The sequence below is a fragment of the Triturus cristatus genome, chromosome 2_2 (assembly GCF_964204655.1).
Source record: "Triturus cristatus chromosome 2_2, aTriCri1.1, whole genome shotgun sequence".
Taxonomy (NCBI): Eukaryota; Metazoa; Chordata; class Amphibia; order Caudata; family Salamandridae; genus Triturus; species Triturus cristatus.
Window position 1 is genome coordinate 152,037,587 of NC_140582.1, and position 19,444 is coordinate 152,057,030.

Here is a 19,444-nt window from a genome sequence, read left to right on the forward strand (position 1 = left end):
CACTACACTCTATTTTACCTAACTTCAGCGTATGCCACTCCACTGTATGCGACCTCACTCTACGCCACTCCACTATATGCCATTCCAGTGTCTGCAACTCCAGTATACCTAATTCCACCTTATTCCACTCAAGTATGCCAAAATATACTATACCACAGTACACTATTCAACGGTATCCTCCACTATGTTTTAGCACACTCATCTTAATAACACTTCACACCAATAAACTGTACCAATAATATACATTTGTTCCAAACAGTAGAAAAGCCATAGAAATTCACAAAAAGATAAGTTAGAGTTAGAAAAAATCTTGTTATGTTTGTTATACAAACCCAGCTAAGATTACACAGACATTAGAAATTCTACTGTTATAGTTATACCTTTAATTTCTTATTTACTCACTACCTTGATATTCAGATAACTCGTGCACCTCCGTACACAGTCTTCTCAACTCACTCACCACACTACATTAACTGCAACTCTCTCCTTCTTCATGAATTACCTATACCCTTGCATATTACAGAAGTTAGAGCATGTGAAAATACTGCTTTAATAACAACACTTATGGTATTACAAATGACATGATGTGCCTGAACACACTGCATGGTAAAGTGCAGCGTTATAGTTAATGTAGTAGGTTACCAGACCAGCAAATGGCCACTTATCAGAACAATTCCTAAGTGTTGAGTTATGCCCCAGTTATGAACCCTACCTGGACCAAATCTCGCACCCACTCGCCAAAAGCTTATACGCTAGATTCAGATATGGCAATCTACTCCTAAGGATCCCTAATAACCAGGATGCTGGGCTATCTTTATAGTACTATGCCCTGCCTGTGCTAGAGTACAAGAATCAGAAGAACATGTACTCTTTTTTTGTAGCAAATACCAACTAAACTGTAGTAGGTGGTTATGACCGATTTGCCTAAGCCTTGGAGCCAGGCAATATCCGGTTGCCTATAGAATCCTAAAAACATATACGTCTGGCCAAATAGTTTTTGTAGTAAGTCGCTTCTTATTCCTCTTCTGGTTTAACCGGCAGAAGTTTTTATCTTAGATTGTAATGGCTGTTATCACCACAATAGAATTGACATGACTGTGAAGATGATGACTATTGGAATAGATGAACTCTGTTGAACAGAAGAGTGTTTTTATTATAGTTTTAAGCTGCGTTAGCTCTTAACTGGAAGTCTATTGACTAGAAGCTCGTCTGCTTTAATGTTTTTATCGTTGTTTTAATTATTGCTTATCTTTGCATGTAATTTATTAACTTTATTCTCATGTTCAGATTGGAAAACAATGGATTTTCTTCTTTGTATACTTTGATGGTTTAAATTAAAAAAACAAATAAAGTTATTACATTTAAATTGATAGTGTGGTAAGTGAGTCGATAAGACTGTGTACGAAGGTTTGCGAGTTAGCTGAAATTTAAGGTGGTTCATAGGTATAAATGTGAGATATAAGTACTTTGTAAGTGGTGCTCAAATGAAAAATGTTTCATTTAATTATAACTGTAGAATTTCAAATTTTTGTGTAGTTTAAGTTTGGTATGTTTACCAAACATAACAAAAGTTTTCCTAACTATAAATTATCTTTAATCTCTGTTGTTTTTGTGACTAGATATACCAAGTCACCACCGGGTAGCTATAGTCAGGGGTGGGTGGAATGTTTCATTATTCGGTTGGAATTAGTGGAATTCAGGGACTCTGCATTACACTTGTAACACAGATTTCAAACCATATTCCGGTAATCGCCGCATGGTAAAAAAAAATCCCGCAAGGCTCCAGAAATATGATCTGTCAGGCACAAGTAAGATTTAGCTTTCCCTAGGGGGATATTCAAAATGCGGGGGGACTCGAGCAGTCAGAGGGCTGCATCTCAAGTAGATTTTGAGCAGCAGCTAAATCAACTCAAATGGCTGCGCGCTCTTGTGTACCTCATGGTGCCATTCACGCGGATTTTTTATCACTGCTCGAGCTACCGGTGTTAAGTTGCAGAGCGAGCTGCTCGACGTGCACGTTTTATGCCCGTTGGTGGAACTTTGCCAAATCTTGCAGAGTTCTTAGGTAACCCTATGGAATTCCACAGAGTGAAACTTCTCAAGTTACTTCCACCCCAAGGTATAGTTAGGTCAATGTTTTCATAGGAAATGCCTTTTTTGTTTTCCTAATAACTTTAGCACCAATTGATGAGTCTTCGCAAAACCTTTCAAAGAAGTGCTTTTTGGCCTGGTTTGTGCACAGAAAGTTTAGGGGTGATCTTTCACACAAGGGTCGAGAAAAAGGATAGAGGTTGCAAAATGCAAAATCCTGATGTATTTTACGTAGACTTTTTCAGGCTGCACTACTGCAAAAAGTGGTCAACGGAATGACTCCAAATTTTGCAGAAAGCAAGATCTTGGTTGAGAAAGTGTGCTTTTCATGATTTGGTATAAATCTGTTCAGTATTTTTAAATGATTGTCAGCACAAACAATATTTGTACATCTGGAGAGTTGGGTTCACAAGAGTCCCTCAAACCTAGTTTTAAAAAATAGCGCATTCTGATTGGCCCAGGACCTTTTTATTCTCTCCCACCGGAGACATACTCCTGTGAGAGCGAGCACTCTGATTTGCTCCTAACAGCATGAAAAATAATGATGCAGACAGCCATTACATGACTTAGGAATTAGACTCCTTCCCCTAATTTTGTATTTAAAAAATTATTATGGGGAAAGGTAGAAAACCCTGCCCCCCTAGCCCTTTTGGGGATTTCCCAGATAAACCCCCCTGTGGACTAAAAAATAATGACATGATCTTTCAGAACTCCTACAGGAGAGCGCAACAAAAGAAAAAGAAATGACTGCCTGCATTTAAAAAAAATATATTTGGGGAGGTGGACATGAACATTTTGGGCCATGGAGACCCCATCCCCCAGGGGAGATCTTTTAAATAAAGGGAAAGGGGGCACACAGCCCCCCTCTAAGAGCCTGCACCTTCCTCAGGGTCCTAATCACCTGGGGCCAAACACTTTATTTTCAGGGGAGGGGGTACAGGCCCCCCTCGTCGAGACTATAACAGCCCCCGGGGGGTGCCATGCTCTGTGGTCACACCCTTTATTGTTAGGATAATAACTATTCACTGAAAAAAACAAAGGTTGCAGTGACGTTATAGTTAGGCTCAGATTTTACTCCCACAAAATCAGTGAAATTCAGCAGTTATAATTACATGCGCTAATTATAACTTGCACTGCTTATGACCTCACATTTTACATCACTCATGACATGGTCAGTGACATCACAGCTCTGCTAACTATAACAGGTGAACTTCAGTTTAAAACATTAATCTTTTCACTGACATATTCAAATCAAAAATCTCTTTTTTTTACATATTCGCCTAACTATGGTGTTACTTTAGCCTTTGCTTTTTTCAGTGAATTAATACGTTTCTTGAACAAAAACGATCTTTTCATTACACCTAGCTATATTGTTACTTTTAGCATACATATATACATACAAGCACTCACACACACATATATGCTAAGGCATCCTCTAATATTGAGATCAATAATTTCAAGTGTCCTTCAAAGGGGTGCACCTTCAACTATTTCTTTTAACTGTAGCAGCGTTGTGGTCATTTAGATGGATACTGGCATGTTGGTCCAGATACCGGGTGCATAGATGGAAAAGAACTGATGCCTTGTTTTTTTCTTTTTTAAACGTCTTAGTCTCCAGTTTGATTGTGTCCTGACTGTGAGAGTGTGTACAGACACTAGAGATGGTGAGCTTGTTGGAATGAGCCAGTTGGGGATGTGAAAATTATTAACGCCTATAAAATCCTATATTCCTGGTTTCATATTTTATCAGGGAGAATAATTATCACCTATTCTGAGTTTTGCCCTTCAAAATGGGGCATAACATGCAGGTTTTAGTGGTTCCTGCACCAAAATCTGCTTTTCCTTTTTTCGTCTTTAAATTCTTGCAGGTGTTGCATGTCTAAATTAGTGCGGGGAAAATGAAACATAAATAAAATACATGTATTATTTGTTGCACAAACTGACAGTTTTCACATGATGTTCCTCTTTCTCATAAGGATGACTCCATAATTGTAGGCATTTACTGTGTCTGGTAAATATAGCACCCAGAGCTATGGATAGTGATGTAGCGCAAATGCATTTTCATTTGTAGGGGTGTATTATAATCACGTGTGTAGAGATCATCCACATATAATCCTTTGTTGTGTTAACATAAAGTGTTAGGACTTTGAATCATAATAACATAAATGTGATGTATTTCAGCCGTTGTTTAAAAAACGTGAAGAATTAATGTGGAAAACAAAGGGAACTAGCAGAAAACACTAACATGAAGAATTTGTGTTGTGCAGCTGACAACCATATATTATTGAATGTGTTTATTCAATCATGTCACTTTATAAGTAGGTAGGAATATTAACTGAATGTGTCTTATTTTCTATGCAATTTGTAAAGCTCATGTTCCATTTTGTTTATGTTAGCTGAATCTTGTAAGCCTGAAATGCATTTCCCTGGAAGCTCTAGAATTAACAGCGAATTTCATGTGAGCTGTGGATTTCGTTCTTTCTCACATTTCTGTAGCTGTTGGAAGAAGTGCCCTTGTTAGTTAGAATAATGTTTTTGTTTTGGGAGTAAAGCATGGAGAGAAGAGGATACATTGAGAGTTGAGGCCAGTCAGGAGAACTGTTGTGTTTTCTCACAGAAGGCCTGGGGATCAAGGTCGTTATGTTGCTGTTTGTGAACATCGCCGTCTTCTGGAAAACTGCCTGTGAGAACGAGGTCAGAGTGGATCGTGTGATCTATAAGGAATCCTTGAAGATACCTGTGATATTGGAACGTTGCAAGTGGGGAAAGAGCCCCACTTCGTCTCTGCCTTTAGAGAGAGTGCTTCTTAGAACAAGCTCCATCTCAGTAGCTTCATGCTACCTGACCGATTGGTGTGGAGAGACTTCTAAGGAAGATGCCACATGCTGATACCTTTTCTCTATCCTGCCCCAAACTATGCTTAAGTAGGGATGTCACATTAGCGTTAATGTAGGGATAGATTAATGCTTTATTTTTATCAACCTTCGATGCAGGGAAATTTGGATTCATGCTTTTTGATCCTCTGCATTCTATTTCTTGAGTTAATTGTCTTGTGTAACTTTATTTGCTGATTTGGCTTTATGTTGATTCCAATGCATTTCTACACTCTCATCATGATGTGTCTTCATTTTCAGTTATTTTTTACTTTCTGATAAATTAACTAACCTTAATTAGTGGTCTGTGGTTACTATGTGTCTAGGAGATCTTACTTCTAAACGGATTGACATTCTAAGTGATTTCTCTCCCCACCTCGCTTTCATGCTGAGGAAAAGAACCATTGACTTGTGATTCTAGAACAGATCTTGAAGGTAAGGGATTGGCCCTTTCAATAGTTACGAGATGCAGTAAATAAATCACCTCCATCAGGCTCACTTTTAATTACAGCCTTATCGTTTTGAGATAGGAGACTTCTTGTGGGCAGAAAATACTTCAGCTCTGCCATTGGAACCCTCAGTAAAGTCCCTTGATAAAGCAGCAGGAGATAACGGGCCCACAATTACTGATTTCACCTAATATTTCCATATGAGTTAATGGGGATTGAGTTAAACTCCCTGGATTGAGTCTGTCACTGCAGGTTTACCTCTGAGGAGGTGTCTGAGGACGGAAGTCTGCTGCAATTTCAAAGCCAGGCTCAAAACCTTGAAATAGGCCTAAATTTCCGTGAATGATTTGGGAAGCAATAGTCCCTTCTTCATTTGGAGAGGCATGATTGGCTGGGAACCAGAGAGTTTTACTCAATGTAGTTTTGCCTGTGTCATTTTCAAGCAGGAAATTAATTTCTGGTATTTCACCTTGGTTGGACTATCACAGATCTAATAAATAAATAAATAATGAAATAATACATTTTTTAACTTTAAGCTATCGTACTATTTCAAAATTAAGCCAGAGTTGTCAGATTTATTCCTCTCACCATGCCTTCTATATATAGTCAAGTACTCAGGGCCATATAATCAAGACCTCCTTCGATAACATTATCGCCGCTTTAGTGGCAGGAAACTGCCGCTAAAGCGGTGATAAAGGGCTTGATAATATGCCCTTGTAAATTCCCATAGAAGCCCAGGTTCTGGTGTAAACCTGGGCTTCTATGGGAATTCACAAGGGCATAATATCAAGCCCTTTATCGCCGCTTTAGCGGCAGTTTCCTGCCGCTAACTCTGCAGTAATGTTTCCGCCGGTCTTGATAATATGGCCCTCAATCCACTATCATTCAAAACTTAGGGGCATATCAGCAACTGCCGGCGATAATTATCGCTAAGCGCGCTTAGCGTGAGGATAATTATCGCCGGCTATCGCTGGACTTTATTGCTGAGATAGCGTGCTATCAGCGACGCTTTTCTCCAAAGCGATAAAAATCCAAGCGATAGCTGATAAATGTGCGATTATTGCTGGAAATCCAGCGATAATAGCACAGCCATAGGCGATAGCTTGGTGATAGAGAAGGGCAGGCTTAGCCATAATATCCACCTTCCATTGCATATAATGGCTAAGTCAGATTAAAAGCAGGCGTAAGAAAAGTAGCGATATGCGCTACTTTTCTTATCGCTCTGCAGGTTAGCGTTCAGATTGATGATAGGAGAAATGTCGGTTAGCGACATTTCCCACGTTATTTTGGCGTGGAACTCCCACTTTGCCTCTCATTAGAGCTGCAAAGCTGGGCGTTAAGGAAACAGGCGCCGATGCATGGATTCACGCGATAGCGTGACCTTGCTGATATTGCGATAAAATTATCTCCGCTTTTTGCCCGAAAACGGAAATTAAAGCGGTGATAATTTTATCGCAGCACCTTGATGATATGCCCTTAAATACTGCCCACTTGTGTAGCACATGCACTTTCACTAGTTATGTTTCTCTATTCATCAATTTGATTAACGGGCCACCATATCTAATGAAATATTTTCTCTACAAATGTTGTACATTCGCCAAAGAATTGACCTGCTATGCAAGATGGTTTGGAGATTAAGGACATGCATTCTCTTTTGTGAGATTCCTACCCACATGCAACAACCCTTTCCAATATTATCAACATTCACTGTCACTGCCCAAGCAGGGCTGATATTTTTGCAGTACCCAATTCAAAAATGCCATGCCGAGCCCATGTAGTGCGAGCGTCTGTTTCCTGTTTCGAATTTAAAAAAAAACATATCCTGCAGCAGGGGATAAGAAAAGAAGGCAGTTCCAGCATTTGGCGTCATGTAGTGCCAGAACCATGGGGCATATTAACAAGGGCTTTATCTCCGCTTTTTTGGCTTTAAAAGCCAAAGAAGCGGAGATAAAAATATCGCCCTATCAACAACAGGGTGCTATCATGCAAAATCGTATGTTAGCACCCTTTTTCACTACGCTTCCCTTTGCATCTCTAATGAGATGCAAAGTGGGCGTTCCAGAGAAAAATAATAGGAGAAATGTTGCTAAGCGACATTTCTCCTATTATCAAGCTTCACGCTAACCCTGTTAGAGACAAAAAAAGCAGCGCTAACCACGGCTAACGCTGCTTTTTTACGTCTGCTAATTTTCAAACTTAGCCATGTAATCCAATGGGAGGTGGATTACATGGCTAAATCCACCATGGGCTATCAACAAGGATATCCCTATCCATGTAGTTTTATCGCTGCATTACCAGCGATAACCTCTCAAAATGCCGCTATCGCTGGATTTCTTTATCGCCTAGGAGGTTAGCGTTTTTAATAACGCGATAACCAGGCGATATTATCCAGCGATAGCAGGCATTAAAAAACTTACCGCTAAGCACCCTTAGCGTTAATTTTCCCTGTTCCTTGTTAACATGCCCCCATGTTTTCTGCCTCACCGTTAATAAGGGTGTCTTACTTCAAAATATCTTTATACATTTGAAACGTCACTGACTACGAAGCCCAAAAGGAACAGATCAGCACTAGATCAGAGCGCAATGTCCTAAGCAGAAAAATACTCTTAAAGGAAAGCCGTGGGTGGTGTCACCAGTTGACAAACCGGAATGTTGCAATTGATTTTGACTAGTACAATTAATGAGAATTTGACACCGCACATTCCAACGTAGACGTCATCCACTACATTCCCTCTGTTGGCCTGTAATATAAGTGTCGTTATTTTTGTTTCTCCAAACTGCCTATTTTATTTGTTATTCAAACCACTAAATTACTGCTTCCTTTGAAATATGGCCGTACACACCAGGACTCGAGTACGTCATACAGACATGTAATTTGACATAAGAGCATGGGGCCATATTATCAAGCACGGCGTTAAAATTATCGCCGCTTTAGCAAAGCGCCGATAATGGGCTTGATAATATGCCGCAGAGAATTCCAATAGAAGCCCATGTTGACACCAGAACATGGGCTTCAATGGGAATTCTCTGCGGCATATTATCAAGCCCATTATCGCCGCTTTAGCGGCAGTTTTCTGCCGCTAAAGCGGCGATAGTTTTAACGCCGTTTCTTTATAATATGCCCCAAGGTTTTTAAAATGAAGAATACGATAGCTGATTCCTTGTATTGCAAAGTTGTAGTCTTGTACAAATATCATTCGAATTGGCACATATGAGTGGATCAAAACGCCAGCACCAGAGGAATGAAACAAGTTAAGAAACGTGTTGTGCATGAACGTTTCTGTTCCACAATCTACAGATGTTTCGCTTTTTGATTAAAAATATATGTGTTCTTTCAGCAGCATTGTCATTTTATGAGAAGATGTTGCTCTTGAAAACATGATGTAGTTACTAAAACCTACAGTTGGTGCTTGGAAATGTATTCGCGGACCGTTACTGCCCCCTACAGCAGCTTATTAGAAAGACACCTAATTTGTCCCACGTTTAATTACAATTTTTGAGAATGTTCCTCTGTAGGTTCGTGCTTCTGCTGTGCCTCTGCTTCGTAGGAGACTGAGCTTAGCATCACGATTTAGTCATTTTGTTTTTTTTAATAAATACAGTAGGGAACTCTTTGAAAATTAAGAAACAATAAGTCTTACCTGGGAGTGTTTGAGTCATGATTGTAAAACTAACCCAGGACCCAATCTGTTAAAAAGGAGAAAGAATGAAAAACGGTGTGAATGGTTTGTTTTATGAGATGATCAGTGTTTCTTCTAAAACACAACAGCTCCTACTCAGAGTGAGGAATCCTGATGGGTATAAATAGTGTGGGGCAGATTTACAAGCCCCTTGTGCCAACTTTACGCCGCCGTTGCTTCACTTCTGTAATACAGCGGCATTGTAAACAATGCGCCATGATGCGAGATATTTACAACGTGACGCATCTAGGGAGATGCGTCACATTGTAAAGCCCTGCGCTACATTATACCTGCGTCAGGTATAATGTATGCAGGGTGGGCGTCCCATCTCAAGGAAGCCTCGTAAAATTGAGATTTCACTGCGTGAATTTTACGATGCCAATGCGTCAAAACCTTGTGCCTGCTTGAAGCAGGCATAAGGAGTGACGCAGCATGGTCTGAATAGGCATTCCTGACCATTGCTGGAGTTGCGTCGTTCTTATGACACGACTCCAGCAATGCGTTGCCTTTCCGACAAAGATGCATCACGCATCTGTGTGTCCTTGCCCCACGGTGCCCCGCATTGTAAATGCGGCGCATCCATGGTGGCGCAAGGCTATTTGTCTGTCACGCAAATGAACTGGCGCATCTGTGCAAATATGCAGAGATGCGACAGTTTTTGTAAATCTGCCCCTGTGTGTTTAAGAACAAGCTGCCATTGATGTCAAAAACACATAAACTCATGAATGTCAACATCAACAAAATACAAATACTAACCCCTAACCGGTGCAATGTAACACCTTTAAGATCACGTGAGGCAAAACCAACCGTTGGGCTTAAGATGCTTGTTTGAGGCACATTTAAAAAGAAAACTGACTGAAAAATAACAATGGGCCATCCAATGAGCAGATGATCTTCCAAGTAAATGTTCAAAAAGTAAATGGCAAATTAAAATATATTAAAACACACTGTTAAACATGGTTAGTAAGTTTTCCAGAACCTGAAAAATGATTTTTATCTGATGAGTCAGAATGAGGGCCCATACGTGGACTAAGCAGACCGACACCACACAAACCCGTGTTACATGGATAGCTAGCACCGTTGACACACAGGGCAAATGTATGCGAATGTAACTCAGTTATATCCTGCTGGTCATGGCTAATATACGAACGACATGGCTGATGACCTATATGTTTATTTTTTTTCTTTTCTAAAAATAAAAAAGCTGCTGTCTCCTCAAAGGCTGATGGACGGAAAACGTCTTCCCATACTTGTTAGAAGAAGAAGGGTGTTGTCTGACAGATGAGAATTGTTCCTTTTCATGTCAATGTTTATGTATGCTTTTCTCCAGTTCTATCACAGAGGGATGTGCCCCATTAAAAGGCTAATGGAGAGCTCTTGTTTTTTTCGTCTGAATCTGTCTACCATTCTTTCAGTAGTCGATTATGATGTGCTGCAATAGAAACTCAACTGACAAGTGCTGGCAAACGAACAACACCACAGAAAGCACCTGAGAGGCATTCAATCAGACAACCCATTCCTTCAAAAGTGCTGAACAATTTTCCATAGCCTTGAATAACTCTTTAAAACTCACGATCAGAGGTATACCACACAAATAGCAGCTGTCAGTATCAAATGAGACCCAGAGTACACTTTCTTTAATGCTGAGTGAGTTTTGTATCTATAGATCTTTCAACATTGCATCCCCAGATATAGGTCTGAGCCCCACCAGGCTGGCCACCAAAGAATCCACAAGTACAGAGTTGGGCCATTTAATGTCAAATACACCAAAGTGTATAGGTGGGCCATGAAGTTAGGCTGAGTCTGTCAAGATATTTTTACACTTACAGTATCATATCCAGCACACGCTGATGTACGAGAAAGCCCAGCTGAGAAGAGTGTTGAAACTGGCATAGAAAATTCAGTAAAAGTATTTGAAGTATCATTATTTCCAGCCGCGGTCGGTAGTAGGAGAATTTATATGTTAACTTACCTGTAAACCTCCGTAATCCATAGTTTACTACCCCCCAACCTGCCCCTCCCTCTCCCCACGTCACCGCCCTGCAGGTACTCCTACTACCGACCGCGGCTGATTATTTCTGAAACCAACATTTCCCCGGACATGCAAAAGGGTCCGAGGAAGAAGCTGCTTCACAATGTATTTGCTTCGTTGTTCATTTATGGTCGACTTATGCAGTGGTGGCTGCCAACTATGGAGAGTGGGAAGTCGGGCAAATGCCAGGGTGGGTGCATTCGCGCAATCACATAGCTCTCTAAATTGTCGACACACATTACATTATTGTTTTAAAGTTAAAATGTTTAACTATAAATGATAATGTAATGCATATCGGCGATTTAGTGCACATTAGCAAATTAAATAAATTGATAAAGTAAATGAAAAATTACTTACATTGCTGCACGTCCTCGCTACAGTCCTTCTCTAGTCTAGCGCTGGTCCAGGCCAATTGCCCAAACCAATCCCGGTGATGCTCTCTTGCTGTTAACCAGCATGAGAGAAGCTCCAGGATTGGATGGAATGGGCTCTCTCAGTGCTCCCGAGGGCACTGGAGGCCTGTACTTGCTCTTCAAACAACTTTAGAAGACAGGTGGGTTGGAGAGGTTTAAAGTGCGCATGTCTGGCTGGCCGTCACAAGACAGCAGACTAAAGTGAAATGTGCACTTTAAAACTCAAGTGCCCAGCACACCACTCCTTCCTGTTGCTGCCATTCAGCTGCAACGGCCCTGCCCCATCCTGCGACTCAGCTCAAGATAAGGGTTAGTGAAAAATAAAATGGAAATAAATGAACTTTATTACCATTTTATTATTCTTCTCTGGGGCATTTCTGGAGGCATTTTTTATTAGTGGGGTGAAGCTCCTCTGCCCTATTATGTTCAGTTCTCTCAGCGATCCCTTCATCAACCTGGGATATAGTCAGCTATTTGTTTTTAAAGCATAAATTGTTTTGATGACAGTGCATCACAGTCTTTCTCCCTCAGGGCCATATTATCAAGAACGGCGATAACATTATCACCGCTTTAGCGGCAGGAAACTGCCACTAAAGCGGCGATAAGGGGCTTGATAATAAGCCCTAGAGAATTCCAATAGAATCCCAGTTTCTGGTGTGAAGGACCACACACCTGGGCTTCTATTGGAATTCTCTAGGGCATATTATCAAGCCACATAGCCGCTTTAGCAGCAGTTTCCTGCCGCTAAAGCGGTGATAATGTTATCACCGGTCTTGATAATATGTCCCTCAGTCTCTTACAAAGCATGTTTGGCCCTTCTACTAGAAGTTAAAAGAGGCCTGGTCGGCGACTTCTGCCAATGTAACTTAGCTATGTATGGAAATCTAACTGGATTATGATATCCTGCTTCAATGTTACTCTTGGGAGTGACACTTCCTCAATTGGTTTACCATTCTACACTCAGGGCATTGATCAGTAACAAAGATATGGACACACAGCCTTTGCTGGAACGCAAGTAACGGAGAGATCCTAGATGCCCTAACCAAAGCCTGTTGCCTGCAACAGTTGAGGCTATTCTGTAGTAAACTTGTGCCATTAAAACAGGTCTCTAAGAGGGAAATTTACAAGAAAATGTCGAAACGCAGTATTACACTAAAATTGACAATGCCCCGCTTCGACATTTTCAAGATGCAGGGATGCACCATATTTACAAAAATACAGCTCAACCCTGCATTTCCTCCAGCGCTGGTGCTAAAAAAGCTGCCTATCGCGAGCGCAGACATCCTTGCACCATGCTGCACATCAGGGGCGATTGTTTATGTTCAGGAAGGGACACCTTCCTGCACATAACAATCAAAACAATCAATAATGGCAATTTGCTCTTGCTATGTGAGTTGCAGAATGCAGCACACATAAAAAGAACAAAAAAAATCGCCATTCGAAGACCAGGTATTACCATTTTGTGGTACTGCCCCAGCCTAGTAAATCTGGGGCAGCATCAAAAACAATGGGTGTTGTAGTGGAATGCCCACTGCAACACCCATTTCACATTCCTTTGCGGCAGCAGACTGCTGCAGAAAGGGGCATATTTACAAGGTGGCACTAAGCCATGTTAAGTGGCTTAGTGCCACCTTTTAAATATGAGGAATGGTGCAAGGCCACCAGAACGTCAGAAACAGTGATGCTCTGGTGCCGTTAGGGGCTTGCAAATATGCGACTAAGTGTTTCCAGGACTTATGTGCTCTGTATTAGAAGCTCACTATCTAACTGCACATGGTGTAATGCAGTATTTAAGTTGTAAAAACATAAGGGCCAGGGCCCATGTCAGGAGGCCCCTGCAGCATGCACCACCCTTTTTCCCTGCCAGTGCTGGCAATATCATACCAACACAACTACTCACCATCACACTACTACAAGCGTGGGAATTGAGACTATTCCTTGCCCCCAAAGCTTCAGCAGCAAGTATTAGTCACTTTAAATGTATATTTAATTAATAAACCACTCCTTTTGTGCTCACCACTACATTAGACAGACAGTGCCACTATGTGGCAGACTGTCATAAGTGCCAGTTTTGACAATTACGTGCTGGTACCGAGTACTGGAAACCATTGGCTCAATTGAGCACTGGTGTGATGTAGGGTGCAGAATTTATATAGGATGTGTATACGAGTATTCCCCATTTCGTGTGCCATTGCATGTTAGACAGTAAGAAAAGGCCATCATGCAGGAGGTGATCTTTCAGTGGGTATTTGCACAACATATCTACATACTCGCTCTGTGGACTGGCAACAGTGCCTTTATACTCCAGCCTGTTCTGCCTGCTGTTGTGACCTGCTGCTACATGGGGTTGCAATGTTTAGTGTCTGCAGGTCATTTTTGTGCGATTCCTTTAAGAGAAGTTGTAAGGACAGTGTGGGGTGAAGATCATCATAAACAGAGTTGCCTCCTGCATCTCTTCTCCAGCAGGAATATCCTCCAGGTGAGACAGTATATTTCACCACACCAACAGGAGGCCTTCACAGATGTTGTGGATGTTCAAGGAATATAATCACAATTTTGCTAGAATGACCGAGTTTTGTGACAAGCTAAAACAAAATCTGCTCCATGTACTTAGCTATAATACTATGGGCCATATTTATGACCCGGTTTGCGTTGACATTGCATCAGTCAACATGGTAAATCAGAATTTTGAAGCCACACAAAGCCACTTTGTGTGGCACTGAGTCGCTTCAAGCATCTGGAGTAAGGCAATGCAGCGTAAGTCACTGTGTTGCATTACTCTGTCCTTGGAAAGTGTTCCATGGACGTTGCAATGGTTTTTGATGCATTCCCAGATATACAAGACCTTGTAAACCTGGGAATGCGCCAAAAAGTTATGCCGCCCAGCAGGAGAGGCGTAACATTGAGAAATTCTAGTTGGTTCTGCAGCACACATAGAAAGTGGAATATGCCTCTCATGATTGTTTTTATGCAGTAAGGTGTCCCTTCCTGCACAAAAGAAATCCTGCATGCAACACAGGCACTCTTGCACCATGATGCAAGGGTGCCTGCGTTCACACTAAGCAGCCCATTGTGCACCAGCGTAGAGGGAAAGTCAGGAATGCACCACATGCCTTAAATATAATGCATTCCTGCCCTTTCCCACTGACACAGCTCAGCAAGGTCACTTTCTGCGCTGCACTGCACAGCAATTCCATAAATATGCCCTTATGATTCTGTTACATCTTCATTCAAATGCAGCATAGGGATCCAATTAAGTCAATAGACCTAGCAAACAGTCTAGAGACCATTCCAACATATGGCTTAACCAACAAACCTTGGAGTTCACCAATCCGGACACTTGTAACAACATGGTCCACAATAAAAACAAAAGAAAGCCTAGTGAGTGTTCTGCACATCCTCGCTTGCAAAATGAGGCTTGTGGGTCTGCTCTGCTACGAATGTGCTGCAAGACATCTGGTACAGTGAAAGGAATAAAACCTCACATACTGATTGAAAACCAAGTTATCAGAACTAGATAAGGATCACTATCATACTCCTAGCAGCCTCAAAATAGTGAGGGTCTCATTTATGCCCTTTGCGGCATCGGAACGTCACTTTTTTGTCGTTCTGGTGGCTCAATCTGCCCCAGCATATTTAAAAAGCCATGTAAAGCCGCTTAATGTGTCTTTTCTTGGCCTTATAAATAGGTGCCCCTTTCACACAGAACACTGCGTGAAAGGGGCGTTCCATGGATGTTAATGTGGGTTTCCACCCAACACCTATGGAATCTGATGCATTCCAGATTTACAAGAAATTGTAATCCTGGGAATGCGTCAGAATCTAATGCCACCTCCGGGGTGGCATTATGGAGGTGCAATGAGGAGAAATGCTTACATTTCTCCTAGTTTTCTCCTGTTTCAATGTGTGCTGAATTCTGCAGCACACATAGAAAGAGGAAATTGCCTGAATTGATTGATTGTTTGCATGAAGGTGTCTTTTCCTGCACAAAATCAATCACCCCCGCAACGCAGGCACGCTTGCAACATGATGCAAGGTGCATGGGTGCCTGCATTGGTGCATGGTAGCCCAATGTGGGCCGGCACTGGGGGAAAAAGACAGGAATGCACCATATCACATAGATGCAGTGCATTCCAGCCCTTTTGTTTTGACGTAGGACAGCGCAGCAAGATTCCTTGCGGTGCTGTCCTGCACCAAAACCACATAAATGAGGCCCAGAGACTCTTTGAAGATGAGCCCGATATGCATTTTTATGTCACGTGAAGATGTAGGAATGCACTCTGTTCCATGACCCCATGAAGTAGTAGATTCACAACCTCTTGGGCCAAGAAAATCCTTTTACCAGCAGCCATGCTCAGTTTCATGCCATTGTGTTAGAAGGCCATATTAGGACATTCCAAACTCTCCACAAAATGAAGGTTGCTCAAACTGCATGCCTCAGGGGAATATGTTTATGTATGTATTGGTTATTTAAACATCATGGACGAAGTTGGGCAGAAATGGAACACTGTAAATGATGTCAGGTGCTGTTAGATAATACGAGTTTGTGTACAAAAAGAGAGGACTTAAGTATTACATTACAAAATTACATGTCATTTCAAAATTGCATTTCACATATTTAAATTTTTAGGCACATCGGGGCTTATTATCAAGCGGCAGCGATAATTATCACTGGCCGCTCTTAGCGAGAAATTATTTATCGCCAGCTATCGCTGGCAAATATCATCATTTTATCGCTGTATCAACAACGCATAGCGCAATGGCGATAATTTTCCAGCGATAGCGGTGTTTTCCATGGAACATCGCTGGTTTTTCAGCGATGCTCCATGGAAAACGGCGATAACCTTGCTGATACGACCCTGTGGTCGTATCAGCATAATCCACCCCCAATGGTAAGTATACCTAAGTCAGCATTTTTGCAGATGTTAGTTTTGGACGAAAAATGCGTTTTTTGCCAAAAACTAACGTCTGCAAAAATGCGTGGGCCTCCTTGTAAATATCACGATGTGCACATCATCGATAATTTACAAGGGGTACTGCTCAGTGACACCCACTTTGCATCTCATTAGAGATGCAAAGCGAGGAGTCGGGAAAACGGGTGCTAACATGCGCTAATGCATGTTAGCATCCACTTGTAGATAGGGCGATGTCATTTTTGCCGCTTTTTTGGCTTTTAAAGCAAAAAAGCGGCGAAATGGCCCTTGATAATATGCCCCTTCCCTTCGAGATTAAATTGGTTGGCCAGAGTTATACAACGTTAACTTAAGCATACAGCCAGTATTCTAACCCAGGTTCCAAATTCGGCAGCCTAACCATGCCAAATTCAGACACAGATCCTGTAGAGCACTGCGCTTTACTCATTACACAAACTCATTTTCCCTTTTGTGCTTGCAAGAATGGTACTGTACCAGTGCATCAGAAGTAATATATTTAGGTTTGGCTTGTTTTCGGTTAGCCCACATCAACCATTGCTCTAAGGCTTTTTCATTACATCTTGGATCACAACACAGGAGTAGATATATATATGGCACCTCGAGCTATTGGCCGTTGATCATTTTACCTCTTCAGAATTCTTCCATCACAATTTATGAGTTGCATTGGCTTCACAATATGACAGGGGCTATTAGTTTAATGCAAATGCCATCCTGCAAAGAAGACTTTGCCTTCTTAAAACATTAAAACAACACGGTATACTTTATAGGGAAATGCTTACTCCTGGAATGATCAAAAAATAAATATAAAAGTCCTCCCTTTCATGTGTGATCTGTTGCTTAAAAAAACACATTTTGGGGTGGATAGAAAAATGATTTTTTTTAAATAGGTTATTTACAAATAACACCTTGCATATATAATCCCACATTTAAATACATACATTTTAATATGATTTATAATTTCTTCATTCAGACTCCTGCCTATTCTTGGCATTGGATCAGCTGGTTTTATTACCATTTTGTTATGTTTTTATGTTCTGTCTTTTAAATGCGTCATTGTAAGAAGCTGGAGTGTTAGCTGAAGGGGGTGAGAACCCACTTCAAATAATAATCACAGTCCTTGCCAGGGTGAATCACAAAAGGTACTAAATAATCCTGTGCTAAACCCTCTGGTACCTTGGCGCAAAGCAGCACGCTTAACTGACAGGCAATGTGCAGGGCTTTAAGTGAGCAGGGTCCTGCTGGTGCTCAGCACCGGCAGTTCTTAAAAGCAGGTGCTGACACGGGTCCCTATCCAGCCCTCCATTTTTTGCCCTCACCCCAGGGTGAAAGAAAAATCTCAACTCTGCAGCAGCACTACTGATCAAAGCCTTGGATGTCATTTCAAATAGACTCATTTGAGTTCTTTCACAATCTCATAATTTCAGAACTCAATCATTTTCAATATTATATTCAACAAAGCCATAGTTGTTGTTTATTTATCTTATGCAACTACCATCCATTGACAAAGCCAATAATCCTAACCGGTTGCAGGTATAATGTTATTTGTTGTATCTGATATATCTGGATATAATGACAGAAACAGTAAAATACCAGTTGGGCGACACACTAAGCTAAGTACAGGTTTTAAGCTTACTTTTTTTAAGCCACACCCGTAATTTATTAGGCCATCCACTTCTGAGAGACCCCCCAGTTTTTTCATTCCACTTAAAGGCCTGGTAATGAGTAAAGTATTTATGCAGCACTCAAAAAGAAATAAAGTAATAACACAACACGAGAGTAATCCTAACCCAATTAAGAAAACAGAGTAACTTTTAATGACTAAATTTACACCAAAATAGCAAAAACCCAGTAAGTAGAACCAGAGATATATATTTCTAAAGTTTAATTAAAAGTGCCAAAAAGAACAAAGGGCCAACCATGGGTATCTGGTCACACTCGACTGGGTCAAAGTCAAAAGTTAAGGCTGATCGTGATGAAGCGTGAGTTTGATACAGGGATTAGATTTATCTGGGTGGAAAGTTTCCCTCTGGACTTAAACATTTATATGGAGAAAAAGTGGTTGTCGACGAGTCATCAGTGGGACATGCTGCAAGTGGAATCTAAAGCAGGGCTTGACAAAGGTGGGTTGCTGAAGAGCAGGGTCCCAGTGTGGTCGTTGACAAAGGCAGGAAAGCTAAGAGCAGGGGAAGTCCGAAATCCTTGCCCAGAAAGGCCTTGACATTGATTGGATGCTGCTCGCGGTCAGCCTTGATGAGGTGCTCTATGTTTGGACTTAGAAACCTTTCTGAGAGTCAGATCTCCTTCAGTGGGCAAACCAGCAAGTTGAGACTGACTGCCAACTCAATTTTGATGGCTGCTCCCTGTCTCTCTCAGCTCCCCAGGCAGATCGTTGGTAAAATGTTTCTCAGTCCCACTTTCTGCAGTTTGGGAAAAATAAGAGTACGCTGAAACATCAGTCAATGATACAGAACCTGGGAGCACCACTTGGGCGTTAGGACTCACTTCAGTAGAGGGGGGCAGCAGGGTACAGGGCAGGTCCAGTTATAACTGGTCAGCAGGACAGTTGTAGGGAGAGGGGCCTCTGGAAGCTTGTTTTATCCCTGTAGCTGAAACAGGAGGTCAGCCAACTGTTCCTTGGAGTCACTTCTTGGGTCCCCTGTTCAATGCAAGAAGGTCTTTTCTACCTCATTTGTTTTATGCCCAGTGCCACTCTGTGGGTGGAGGGCAAGCCTTGTCTAAACCCTAACCCAGTTTTGGTCTGCTCCTTCCCTCCCACTGGATTTGGAGAGTGTCATACTGGAGAGCTTAAAGGGAGGCAAGCCTAGCCGTGAACTTAATCTGCCAGTGACAAGGTATGCATCTTATGCTGAGGAGAGGTTGAACACAGCACCCAGGCCATCCTATCAAGGAAGGGGCTTCCTTGTCCACTTTGTCCATTTTCTAGGAGCACTGCCCAATGTCTGGAAGCAAGA

At 41.6% G+C, this 19,444-nt stretch overlaps 1 protein-coding gene across 1 annotated transcript in view; it reads right to left on the reverse strand.

Annotated features, from left to right (window-relative positions):
• Positions 1–19,444, reverse strand: part of TECRL (trans-2,3-enoyl-CoA reductase like) — a 659,246-nt gene that overhangs the window by 130,212 nt on the left and 509,590 nt on the right. The window contains exon 11 of the mRNA XM_085641139.1: positions 9,055–9,100. Within this exon, the coding sequence (XP_085497265.1) occupies positions 9,055–9,100 (46 nt within the window). The remainder of the gene's footprint in view (positions 1–9,054; positions 9,101–19,444) is intronic.